The following is a 14098-nucleotide window of genomic DNA, read 5'->3' on the forward strand; positions in this document are numbered from 1 at the left end:
ACTTTTACACCAAAAAGTAAGTGCAAAAATGTCATTATACTACTTTAACTACCACTATAATTAAAATAGTATTATTTCTTAAACATCGCGCCAAAAATAATTATTTATTTTATGTGTGGACGGAGAAAATGTATTTTAAATTGTTAACCATCGATATTATGTTCAAAATCAATAGTTTATATTTATTTATTTTGGTTAAAAATTTAAAATTTTGTAAAAGCATGTCAATCAAATTCTCAAAAAAAAAAAAAAAAAAACAATAAAAAGCTACGAAAATAATAAAAAATATTTAATTTCTCTTCTTTAATTTCTCTTGTAAAAATTTTGTAAAAGCATTTTTTTATGGTATCTTTTAATATAAAATATAAAAAATTATAATAATATAAAAAATAATTTTTAGTATATGTATATAAAAGATATTTTATTTTTTCTCCTGTCGTAAACTAGTTCCATAAGTAAAACTTTTTTGTTGTTTTAGTCCTCCGGCGCCGGAGACGCCCATGTGGCTCGCCGGAGGCTACGTGTCGACCAGGTCAGCGACACCTGGCGGACACATGGATTTTTATTTTTTTTTCATTTTTTTCATTTTTTAAAAAAATTTATTAAGAATATATTTTTAATTTTATTTTTTTTATTTGGTTCAATTGAAAATAAAATTAAAAAAATTAAAAAATAAAATAAAATTTACGTGTTCGCCAGGTGTCGCTGACCTGGCGGACACGTGGCTTCCAGTGAGCCACACGGGCGTCTTCGGCGCCGGAGGACTAAAACAACAAAAAATTTTCATTTATGAGACTAATTTTCGACAAACTCCATTTACGAGACTAAAATTGTAAGGGGGTCCAATTACGAAACTAAAAAATAATTTACCCTAATATATATTATGATTTTTCACAAAAAATTACATTTAGAATAAAATATTATTTTTTATACTTTATATAAAAAAATATTTCAAACTAAAAACATTAAACAACCAAAATTCAAAATATATATGTTCACTCAACAATTTTTTTTTAAAATACGATTCTCAATGTATGTAATATTTATATTTTTTCACTCACAAAAATTAATAATTTAATATAAAATATTATTTATTTAATGATATTTTTTGAAAATAATTTTTTATTTGAAGTATAGTGAATTGTGTAAATAATGTAGTATAAAAATAATTGTGAAAGAACAAACTCATTATTTTTTATGTTAGCAACATGATTTCTCGTACCCTCGCACACAAACATATTTATTATATTATCCATACGATTATCCATAATTCATATTAAAAAAATTACTTCAAATTAAAACAATAAACAAGCACATAGTTACATATCACAATAAATATTTAATTTTTATTGCAATATTTTTTTATTCAGTTACACTACATCGAATGTCTACTCTTTTATTTAAATTCATATGTTTTAAAAATGTAATAATAATAATTTGCTACAAAATAAATAAATACTCTACAATGAAATGTGGTGTTCTTTTATCAGATTTTTTCGGATTTTTATTATTCATAAAAATATTTTTCTCAAAAAAATATTAAATCAATTATTTATTTCTCATTTTCTATATTAATAAAAATTATTTTTATATTCAACATATTGCATTAACACCTATTATATCACATCATACAAGTATTTAAATTCAAAATTTTTACTATTCAAAATATCAACTAAAACCTTAACAAACACACCCTTAATTTCCTTTATATTTCCATATTATTTAATACTCTTATTATATTACGTATGTCCCGCTCTAAGGGTTTCATTTACTTTTTGTCGTATTTATATTTGAATATTAATTATTATATCAAAATATAGTACAAATTAAGAAAAAAATTGCAAAAATTATTGTAATGCTTATAGAATGATATTTGTAAAAAAAAAATATACAAACATAAAAATATTTTTAATATTAAATATAATGACAGTAAAAGATAAATATGACCTTAAAGACCTACGGAGGAAATACATTTTATTTTATTTTATTTCTCTAAAATTGCTCACGACTTACTTTTTATAATTATTGATCCAAAATATAACCTCATTTCATAAATTTAATTTTTAAAATATTATTACAAAGTTAAAATGCGTATGAACGCACCCTTAAATTTTATAGTAAGTAATTTTATTTCACGAATAATTCATAGTAATAAATATATTTCACGATTTCTAAAATAAATTACTTTTTATTTAAATCATCGCGTCGAACACGCAATCTTATTTCATAATTTCAAGATTCAAAACACCGATTCAAAAGCAAACCGGGTATAAATGTGTCCGTGATGTAAATAGTAAGTATTTCACGAAGAATTCAAAAACAGTAAATATATTTCTATGTCTGCTAATATATATATATATACATTTATGATTTATTTTTCGCGGATTTTAAATTTTAAATACTATATTTATTATATAATCTATTTCGTAATATTTCAAATTTCAATTACTAAAACAAAATCAAAATTACTAATGTGAATCATCGATATTTATATAATTCATTAAAAATTCAAAAATAATAATTTTGTTTCTTTATTTGCTAATTTACATACGATTTATATTAACAAATTATGTAGTTACTAATTAAAAATTAAAGTATAAATGTATAAACAATGCATCTAATCCTCGCGTGGGGCGCGTGTTATACAATTAATTTAATTACTACTTATATTAAAATTTATTATTGTCTTTTTTTTTTTAAAAAAAAAAAAACTAATTACTATACATATTGTTTCGGTAAGTAATAAATCAAAATTTAAAACAAAGTGAGCGCGTTTGTTTGTTTGTTATATATATATATATATTTAAATAATAGTTTGATGTAATATTTTAATTATATAGTAAAATAATTGAAAAAATATAACTAAGACATACCATTGTGTGTTTGAGTTTTTATTATTTACCAAAATATCATCGTAGTTTTCAATAAAATTAAATTATTTTTTGTTTACAACATATAAATCAAACAATGGTACAATTATTACAATTTTTATTGTTAGTTATTGTAATTGTTTACAATTTTTATTGTAAAAATATTAAATATTATTAAAATAATTTTATTAAAAGATATGTTTTTATTGAAAAATCAAATAATATTAACCAAACACATATCCACATAAATTTCAGAAATAATATATAGGATATATTATGTTGCAATATAGAATATTCCTGGAATATAATATATTAATTTCATATATAATAATACTTTCTCCGTCCCGTTGGAAGGGTGACGTTTGCTTTTTGCACGTAAATTTTTGAATATTAATATTATATTAGATTGTAAATAAAAAAGACAAAAATACCCTCATTAGTATAGTGTAATATAAAAGTAATGACATTTGCGTAATATATTGTAAGTTGAAAGGATATTTATTATGTTAAGTAGGTAGTACAATTACTAAATTAGGAAATAGTAACCTTATTTTGGGACGGACGGAAATAAAAAATGGTAACCTTTTAATGGGACGGAGGGAGTATATATTATTTTTTATGATAAAAATGTCTTCTACCTTTATTCTTTCCTCTGAATTTATGTCCAAAATATTTTTATTTATTATATATTGTAGGTATGAAATATTCAAGTAATATATATCTATAATAATAATTTAATATATAATATGCTAAATTTAATCAACAAAAGTGTCTGAATCTTTCCATTTAATTTTTCTATATAAATTTAAAAGTATATTTATGCAAAATATATCTAAAAAAAAAATAAAGATTATCCACATATATTTTACTAGCAAATTATGTAATAAAATTTACAGTATATTATAGTTCTATCCCTTGGATAAAATAGAATAATTCAATAAATTAATAGTATTAATCACATGTGACTATAATTAAAAAAATAATTTACCCATCATAATCAAATCATAACAAACATACCCCCAAATAATTAAATATTTATTGACAGAAATCACAAGTAATCCAATTTTTGTCCAAAAAATTTATTAGGCTATGTTTGATGGGAAAGTTGGGAAGATTATATTTAAAATATTATATCAAATAATTATTTCAATGAAAAAATTTATCTTAAAATTAAAACCAAAAAAAGTGTTTGGTTAGATTTAATTTTTAAATAAAAAAATATTACAAAAAATTATTTAAACAAAAAAATCTATTATCTCTCTGTCCCAAAATAATACAGACATTTGAGATGATCACAAGAAATAAAAAATAAAAATATTATATTCACCATGGATAAAAAAAGTATTTATAAAAGACTAAAATACCTTATTTAAAGTAATTATTATAAAAAAAAATTGACGATAATTTTATAAAAAGACGAAGAAGTAGTTACCAAAATGACAAAATAGAACTATTTAGACGGAGGGATATTTTCAAATCAAAACAAACAAACAAAAAATCAAACACCAAACAAACAGATCTTTACTGTCTTTATTATAATTTCTATTTTATTCATTAAATGGTTTAAAAAACGAAGACTTGCTGACGTGGAATTGGACCGTGCGGTGCGTAACACAGGATAAAATCTCATCAAACTTAAAAAGTCATTGTCCACGTCACCTACAGAGTATAATGTTTTCAGCATAAACAACTGCCCACTCTATTTCTTATTCTCGAAGCACGTAAAGTTTGCCGAAATGAATGCACTTATCACTTATCACCAAACATAAGCACTTGTGCTTATCACGGAGATACGCATGTGATCTTATATAAGCGGTTTGACTTATCAGCACTCAGTTATAATGAAGTTTGAGGAATAAGAAGACCCACGCGCGTCTAAACCCAGAGCGGCGGTGGGTCATCACACGCGTCATCTCATCTATACCCACGTACTAAGCCGCGGTCACGCGCCACGACACGTGCCGAAATGTCCTACCAGGGAGGGGAGCGTTTGATGGCACGCGCGGGTAGGCGCGTGGGGATTCCTTTGATTATCTGTCGTTGCCCTTAATTTTCTTGTGAAAACACACAGTACTCGCTTTATAAAGGGCAGCCCCAGTGAAGAAAAGCGACTGCAAATCTAGAGAGAGACAGAGAGAGAAAGAAAGAGGAGAGAGACAGAGAGGATTTGTGCGCGAGCGCTTGAAGGAGAGGGGAAAAAAGGGGCAGAAGAAGAAAGTTGCGGGTGGAAAACCCGAAATCTCTCTCGATCTGTGCTTTTTAATTAACCCTCTTCAAGAGTTCCGAGGTAAAAAAAAATTGTGTATGGTTTGGTTTGGTTGTGCGTGTCTTATTTTGTTCAATGATGTTTTTGGTTTGTGTGTTTGTTGTCGCGCGGTTGTTTTTTTAATCTTGATGTTTTTTATTTGTTTTTTGCGGTGGGGATAGCGTGGATTGATGTGGTTTTTGATGAATTTGGGCAGTCCTGGGAGGGATTTCTGCGGTATTTCGGAATTCTGGAGCGTGGGGATTGCTTGATCGTTGGGGAGAAGATGAGTTCGTTGAGCAGAGAACTCGTCGTTTTAATCCTCCAGTTTTTGGATGAAGAAAAGTATAAGGAGACCGTACACAAGTGAGTTCTTCCCCTTTTACCATTGTTTGTTTTTGTTTATAATTTAGATTTCGTGTTTTCTTGGTGGGTGATCCAGTTTTGAATGTGTGTTGACTAAATGTTGATTTTGGGTGTTGGGGAATGATCGAAGACTGGAGAAGGAATCTGGATTCTTCTTCAACATGAAGTACTTTGAAGATATGGTGGTGAATGGAGAATGGGAGGAGGTCGAAAAGTATTTGTCGGGTTTTACAAAGCTTGAGGACAACAGATACTCGATGAAGATCTTCTTTGAGATCCGAAAGCAAAAGTATCTGGAAGCCCTGGACAGGTTGAATTTAATATATATATATATTTAAATATTTGTTTATTTGTTTATTATTCTTCACCTAATCTAATTAAGTTGTTGGAGGAATTAGAACTAAGTTTGATTTTGATTCAAAATCTCAGAAAGGATAATGCCAGAGCCGTGGAGATTCTTGTCAAAGATTTAAAAGTATTTTCATCATTCAATGAGGACCTGTTTAAGGAAATTGCATTGCTGTTGACCCTTCAGAACTTCAGGTATATAATAATTTGATTACATCAGATGTTTGTGTAAATCGAATGTTATTCTGCAATTGGTGATGGGCTTCTTTGAAAAACAATTTTCATTCACAAAGATTATGATTTTTTTAATTTTGATACCACAGAATGGGGCCAGTGGTAAGTAGTAGCATTGTTAAAAGCATTTAGATGTGTTCATTGTCCAGTAGTGCAAGGATGATGAGTTTCTGATATATCTATATGAGCTTGAATTCAGTCGGAAGTGATTTATGGCAAGCTCTCGGATGTCTCTTGCATTCAAATAATTTTAGATCGTGATATTTGTCAAGGCTATTTTATTTCAGTTCTTGATGCCTTGAATCTTATTTGGCTGTCAGATTGCATAAAAATTGAGTGTAGGAGTTCATGTTGTTCGGATGGTATTTATGGGGTTTAAATTTCTGTGAAAACAATGTGATTTTGCTCTTTTGGTGAAGGGATTTTCTCAGCTCCTCCATTTATGAACTCTATAATTGTTCCTCTGTCTTCCCTGTTTACGATTGAAGTAATGTTCATGGCAGGGAAAATGATCAGCTTTCAAAGTATGGCGACACAAAGTCAGCTAGAACTATAATGCTGAGTGAGTTGAAGAAATTGGTTGAGGCTAATCCTCTATTTCGTGATAAACTTCACCTCCCTCCATTGAAGAACTCAAGATTGCGAACTCTGATTAATCAGAGGTATAAACTCTTTCCATTTGCCTTATCTGTTAAATCTCAGAGGATATTGATATCATCATTATCATTGTTCTATGTATTACAGTCTGAATTGGCAGCACCAGCTCTGCAAGAATCCAAAGTCGAATCCTGATATAAAGACACTTTTTGTGGACCATGCATGTGGACAAGCAAACGGTGGCCAGGCTCCATCTCCAGCCCCTAATCCGCTGATGAGCCAAATCCCGAGTCAAATCCCAAGCCAAATCCCTAAAGTTAGCGGTTTTCCATCAATGGGCCCTGTTGTAAGTATTTGCAGAGAATTGCAGACTCCATTAATCATTCAAAAATTTATGATACGATTATTGTGACTTGATTAACAGGCATTCCAGCATGCACAAGCTCCTTTGGCTAATTCACTTGCAGGATGGATGGCCAATCAGACGATGGCCAATCCTTCAGTGGCCAATCCGTCAATGGCCAACCCGTCTATGTCCAATCAGTCGGCAGCGAATCCGACCTCTGTCCCGCATCAGTCTGTTCCTATAGGATCTATAGGCTTAACTCCCCCGAGTAATCCTGGTAATCTCTTTTGATCTTATTCATGATTACTTGTTGGGTTTTAGCATATTCATGTTATACTCAATTTTTGAGGTTTGGTAACATTATCTTTGAGAGTATGTGTATGTTTTCCATTTAACGAATACTGGCAGAACCATTGATAATTGACGAATTTTGTGGTATCCTCCTTTCACTTGGCCATGTATCTTCTACCTAATCCATTGTTGGTTTTGTGTCGAATTGTCATGATAGCATCTATGATAAAGCGTCCTAGGACTCCTCCCTCTAACATTCCCGTCATGGACTATCAAACTGCAGACTCTGATAATCTGCTGAAGAGGCAAAGACCCTATGGAATGCCTGAGGAGGTACCTTATTTTGATCGGATGTCCTGTTTTACATTTTGACATGAATTTGTTAATGGCATACATGGATTCCCCCCTGAGTATCATTGAAGTTTGTAATCTTATGGCCAGGATTATGGACTTTCAATTTCTGCAGTGAGCAATATATTCAGCCTCATTATCCGTTCTCATAATGCTTCTATTGACTATTTACAATATTTATCATTTCATACAAACATCATCTTCAGGTCAGCAATATGCCCGGCAATGTTATGCCTGGTATGTTTCCTGGTTTGTCCATCCATCCCTTAGGCGTCGCAACCGATGAGCTACCCAAGACGGTTATGGCAACTTTGAGACAGGGCTCCGCTGTGAGGACCTTGGATTTCCACCCAACAATACATAATATACTTTTAGGTAACCTTGCCCTGTTGTTGGATTTAATTTCCTGTTTTTCAAACTTGTTGACTGAGGAATTACGAAATGTGTGTGGGAATATGGCATTGGCTTCTTTCTTATGGTGTTTCTTCTGTTATTGCACCTATGCATCGGTTGTTTCATTCGCGTATAAAATGTAATGTTTGTTTGAACACGCAGAGACTAGTTTAGAAATACATGTTCCATTCTTTAGCATTGTGTTCTTTCTTTCTTGGCTTTCAGTGGGAACATATGCCGGTGAGTTCATTTTATGGGATGTGGCTAGCAAGGTGAGACTTGCAGTAAGGACTTTTACGTTGTGGGATAAGGCAAATTGCTCGGTGACACTTCAGGTATGATTATTGCATAGAGAAATTTAACTTTTTTTTATAATCTATGAGTGAATTTGTTAATAAGCAAAGACTGGTCCTTTCTTGTAGGCCAACATGATCAATGATGCTTATGCCTCAGTAAACCGCGTCATTTGGAGTCCTGATGGAAACCTTTTCGGTATGTGTTTCATTGTTTCTAATTATTTTCTGAAGCAATCTGAACCTGTGAGAATTGTACATGAAATATATTTGATTTTTCCATCATCAACCACGAGTGGCAAATCATAATCCTTCCTTAGGTGAGTTTGGCGACATGGGTTGGGTTTTGTTTGGGTTGCTAAGCTTGACTCAAACATTAACAATGCAGTGATGCTGACTATGGAACCACAATTGCTTTTCCAACTCATTTTAAACATGACCGTTGTTTGAAATTTGGTTATATAGTTAGAATCTGCAGAGTTTTCAACCAAGCAATGACATTAGTTAATATTCTGATCACATATTTTAGACCTTAGATAAATTCAATTCTTCTCGAGTTGAGCTTTTATGCTGTGACTTTGAGGAGGGTGTCATAATGTGCACTGGAGCTTTATATTATCACAATTGTTTTTTTCCCTTTGCATACGAATCATATTATCACCCTTTTTTCTTTCAGGTGTTGCATATGCAAAACACATTGTTCACTTATTTGCTTATATGGGCGGCGATGATATACGAGGCCACCTTGAGGTTTGTATCTGATTTCTTTAACTCTGTTCCTGATGTGATATCTTTTGACTTGATCTGATATTCTGAGGTGAGCGTTAAAATTGTTTGCCTATTATTTCAGATAGAGGCACACATGGGCAGTGTTAATGATCTTGCCTTCTCTAATCCGAATAAGCAACTGTGCATTATAAGTTGTGGGGACGATAAGACAATCAAGGTTGCAGTTAATTGTTTTTATCTGGATTGTGGTATATGACATCAGACACTACTTGCAGAAGATCTGAATCGTTTTGCTTTTTTTTAAGGTGTGGGATGCTGCCACCGGAGCTAAGCAGTTTACGTTCGATGGTCACGAGGCTCCTGTTTATTCCTTATGCCCACATAACAAGGAAAATATTGAGGTACTTAATTGCTCACGACATTTTCAAACATGTGTTGTAGAATCCCGCATATACAAATTGATTGATATTCTGTATCGCTTTAGTATCTAAGCTCGATTCCTATAAAGGTCATGTTGATGTTTGATTTTCCATGCCTGATCCCCCGCTCCCCTCCCCAGCCTCGGTTGTTTTCTGCGTCACAATGTATTTCTTCCTGTTTCAGTTCATCTTTTCGACTTCTATTGATGGAAAAATCAAGGCTTGGCTATATGATACTCTGGGTTCCCGAGTTGATTATGAAGCACCAGGCCGGAGTTGTACAACAATGGCTTACAGTAATGATGGAACTAGGTAAATACACTATTCTCTCTTTCTCGTATTTTTTCTTCACTAATTCAATCGAAGCCTGATTTTCATGGCATGCTTGTTGCTAAATTATTCTCGTCTTGGTTGTCTCAATAAATGTTAGGTTATTCTCATGTGGCACAAGCAAAGATGGCGAGTCATACATTGTAGAGTGGAACGAGACTGAGGGAGCTGTCAAGAGGACATATAATGGGCTGTCAAAACGCTCGGTTGGAGTGGTACAGTTTGATACAGCTAAGAATCGGTACTTGGCTGCCGGTGATGAGTGTAAAATAAAATATTGGAACATGGACAATTCAAACGTTTTGTGTAGCATTGATGCCGAGGGTAACTTGCAGGTAATGTTGAACCTTATGAACACCACTTTAATTTTTCAATGTTTTCGGGGTCGCATAATTAGATAGGAACTGTGATTTTCATTTATGTTGTCCACCAGGCTTCCCCTTCCATTCGGTTTAACAAGGCCGGAACACTGCTGGCTGTATCAACAACTGATAATTCTGTCAAAATAGTTGCCAATACTGACGGTATTCGACTGATGCGATCTGCAGAAAGTCGTGTTGGACCTTCAAAGGTAAAGATAATGTTTTTTTCCCTTATGTTTGAGTTGCTTGAACGCATTATTGTAATTAAACTGTTCTGTCCTGCAGGCACCTATCATTAGCCCGTTTTCTGCTTCTACTTCAGCACCGGGAACCAGCGTCGCTGCGGATCGGAGTTCGCCGAGGAACGTCGCTATCACACCCCCGGTGAGTCGCAGTTTTCCTTAAGTTACTTGCTGCAACATCTATTCATGACATCGGTTTTTCAACAACTATTTTTATCATTCGACAGAACGAATTTGGACCGAGTTTACCTGATTTAAAAGCCAGAATTCCCGATGAGCCTGAGAAACCCAAGCCATGGAAGATGACGGAATTTAGTGAGCCATCTCAATTTCGGGCGTCAAAGCTTCCTGATAATCTGTTGGCCGTGAGGGTAAGTAATCCATTCATTTCTTGTCGACGACAATATAAAACTTCTTGTTTATTTACAAAGGAAGCCACTCTTTTCATCTCAGATCGTGCGATTGATTTATACAAATGCTGGAAGTTCTATTCTAGCACTGGCGTACAACGCCGTCCACAAGCTGTGGAAATGGCAACGCTCCGAGAGAAATACTTCTGGAAAGGTTTGTTACTTATCTTCAACGTCGAATCTTTTTACGGAACGTCTCGTCTTGTCTTGTCCTTGTATAGTTCGACAATCCTCTCTTTTACAGGCGACTAGTTCTGTGCCACCGCAACTTTGGCAACCCCCTAGCGGAATCTTGATGACCAACGACATCAGTGATACTAACCTCGAGATGGCTGTTCCTTGCTTTGCGCTTTCGAAAAATGACTCTTATGTTATGTCCGCATCCGGAGGAAAAATTTCGCTTTTCAATATGGGGACGTTCAAGGTAATAATATAACATTCGATTTCATTTGATTCTTGCATATGGTTGGGGCCTTTATAACTTTGACACTCTTCTCTGCAGACAATGACATCTTTCATGCTCCCGCCGCCGGCAGCGACGTCTCTTGCCTTCCGACCCGAGGACAACAATATTGTCGCTATTGGTATGGAGGACGGCACCGTACAGATTTACAACGTCCGCCTTGACGAGGTTCTCCACTGCTCCCTACCGAATCTTTATTTTTACTATTTATTACCACAAAATCGAATTCGAATCATTTGGAATTGTTTGCAGGTGAAAACCCAGCTCAAAAGTCATCAGAAAAGGGTGACTGGCCTTGCCTTTTCGAGTACTCTCAATGTTCTCGTATCCGCAGGTGCCGATACTCAGGTATGTTTGCTTGCATATACATATCCTTTAGTTATTCATTCTGTGGTATTGAATATATATATATATATATATGTATATCGACGTCACCGTGTTCCTTCCAGTTATGTGTTTGGGGTACCCAAGAATGGGATAGGAAGGCGCATAAATCGTTGACGATTCCAACGGGTCGCACGCCGAAAGCTCTGGCGCAGACGCGGCTACAGTTTCACCCGGATCAGATGCATATACTCGTCATCCACGAGACTCAGATCGCCGTATTTGAAGCTCCGAAACTCGATCTCGTCCATCAGGTAAATTCTTCTTGACAAAACCTTTTCCAATGGAGAACCATGCATCGAAGAATTGACAAAAAAAAGCGTCGATTTTTATGACAGTGGATTACCCGGGATTCCAACTCTACGATAACCGACGCCGCATACTCGTGCGACGGCCAGTCGATCTACGCTACCTTTGACGACGGAAGCCTGTGCATCTTCACCACCGCAGGGCTGAAAATGCGATGCCGGATCACCCAGTCGGCATATCTAAATCCTGTCCCAAAGTACGTCTTATATACACATATTACTAACGAAAATCGTAAAAAACATTCGTCGTTATGCTAATGTCGATCGAAAATGCATTGCAACAGCTCGAGGGCGTACCCGGTGGTAATCGCAGCCCATCCATCAGAGCCATGCCAGTTTGCAATCGGGCTCACTAACGGGGAAGTGCATTTGATGGAGCCTCTCGAGACGGAAGGCAAATGGGGCGTCGCGCCACCACCAGAAAACCGTGCCGGAACGAGCGGGAGCCCCGCCGCTCCGTCGGCGGCGGATCAGTCTTCGAGGTAGTAAGGTACTCTCAACTTTTCATAAATAGCTTAAGCGTGCATGGATGGATAGATTGAAATGTGGATAGAAGAACAACATGGAGAGAGAGAGAGAGAGGAGAGAGAGAGGGGTGTTTTGGGGTTTTCAAGAAATTGATGAAAGTAAAGTAAAGGGCAAGAATGGATGACATTCACATCCTGGTTAGGGATGGACTTTGTAGAAGTTTAGGTTGTGGGGATGATGATATACTATTACTATTGCTATGAGAGATGATGATTCTTGTACTAATGTTTTTGTTCTTTGTCTTTTCTTTTTTTTTTTTTATTTGAAACCACAGTTTATCTTTAGTGTTTTTATTTTATTTATTTACTTTTTTTGTGTAGCTTGTGAAGTTTTATGTATGAAAAAGTTATATAATATTATAAAAGAGTATTTAATGTAATACCTTTTTTTGTATTTTAAGATGTCATTATTTTTTTGAACTCATGACCTACTAATCTAGACTAGATATCATTTGATTATACTATCAGGTCATTTAAATGATATTTTTGAATTTTTATATAATATTTTGCAATAATAGATAATACATTTTTTTCTGTTAGAATTGGCCTAACTCAAATATTATCTGCTTTGGGCTAAATTGTTATATATTTGTTTTTCAATTTTCTTCAAAATGGCTCATCGTGGGACTTATAAAGTACTTTTTTTTTTTCTTAAAATAATAATCCTATTTTGTCATTTTTGTTTTTTTCAAAATAATAATTTTATTTTTATTTTGTAATTATCTCTTTACATTTTTATAAAATTATCTTTATTTTTTCATAATAATTAAATAAAATAGGGGCATTTAAAATCTATTTTACACTCACTATCACTACTATATGAGTTATTTACGAAACGAAGACTATTTAGACAAAACCCATAATTGTGTCCCATCTGCCTAATATAAATGGGCAATAAATGCTTCTTCTATCACTCCACCTAAAATGTTTGGTTAGGAATTAGGAACACACTCAATTAATATCACATTTATTTAATACTCTTAAGTATTTCTTGTAAGGCCACGATATTTTTTATTGTAGATAATTAAAAAAAATACAGGATAATTTTATTTCTATAACATATAAAATAGTATGGCCATAATATTGTCCTTTAAAATGAATTCAATACGTAATTTATAAAACTTTATTCGATTTAATATTTACTATGAAAAACCACATTCCCATTCTACACTCAAACACATTCCCAGATAAATGTATATATTTTGTTATTTTTATTTATCTCATACCAATATACATACTGATCTCTGTTGGTATAAAAATTATTTTAATTTTTATATAAATTACAAATATACAAACATTTTCTACGAAGAATGTAAAGTACAAATTTGTCATTTTTTTTTTTTTTACATATTTCAATATTTCTTGATCTATTCTAAAAAAAAATAAATATATAGTTTGGATGGAAAAATAAGAAGTAAATAATCAGTATAATAGTTTTTTTTTTTTTTTTTTTTTAAGCTCAGTTTAGCACTTTTTTTTTTTTAAAAAAAAAAAATCTTTGTATACTATAATTTAGTTGTTCTACAAATATATGTATATATCAATTTTACACATTAAACATTATATTCAACTACTTTCTCATTAGTATAA

General features: G+C 32.9%; 1 protein-coding gene across 2 annotated transcripts; it reads left to right on the forward strand.

Annotated features, from left to right (window-relative positions):
• Positions 1 to 4973: 4973 nt before the first annotated feature.
• LOC127263018 (topless-related protein 4-like) lies at positions 4974 to 12747 on the forward strand. Of its 2 annotated transcripts, none has more exons than XM_051291932.1 (26): positions 4974 to 5157; positions 5333 to 5481; positions 5612 to 5791; positions 5911 to 6024; positions 6567 to 6725; positions 6808 to 7006; positions 7085 to 7283; positions 7515 to 7630; positions 7855 to 8023; positions 8267 to 8376; positions 8464 to 8533; positions 9011 to 9084; positions 9185 to 9280; positions 9369 to 9464; positions 9667 to 9794; positions 9913 to 10147; positions 10246 to 10383; positions 10460 to 10558; positions 10644 to 10787; positions 10870 to 10980; positions 11071 to 11250; positions 11329 to 11457; positions 11542 to 11637; positions 11739 to 11927; positions 12012 to 12178; positions 12266 to 12747. In XM_051291932.1, the coding sequence occupies exons 2-26, from the start codon at positions 5402 to 5404 to the stop codon at positions 12465 to 12467; spliced, it is 3480 nt and encodes a 1159-aa protein (XP_051147889.1). In that variant the 5' UTR covers positions 4974 to 5157; positions 5333 to 5401; the 3' UTR covers positions 12468 to 12747. The 2 variants fall into 2 exon arrangements, with proteins under 2 accessions (XP_051147889.1, XP_051147890.1); XM_051291933.1 differs by having other exon boundaries at positions 7581 to 7630.
• The last annotated feature ends 1351 nt before the right edge of the window (positions 12748 to 14098 follow it).

The sequence above is a fragment of the Andrographis paniculata genome, unplaced genomic scaffold (genome assembly GCF_009805555.1).
Source record: "Andrographis paniculata isolate CXL003 unplaced genomic scaffold, ASM980555v1 Contig66END, whole genome shotgun sequence".
In the NCBI taxonomy this organism is placed as follows: domain Eukaryota; kingdom Viridiplantae; phylum Streptophyta; class Magnoliopsida; order Lamiales; family Acanthaceae; genus Andrographis; species Andrographis paniculata.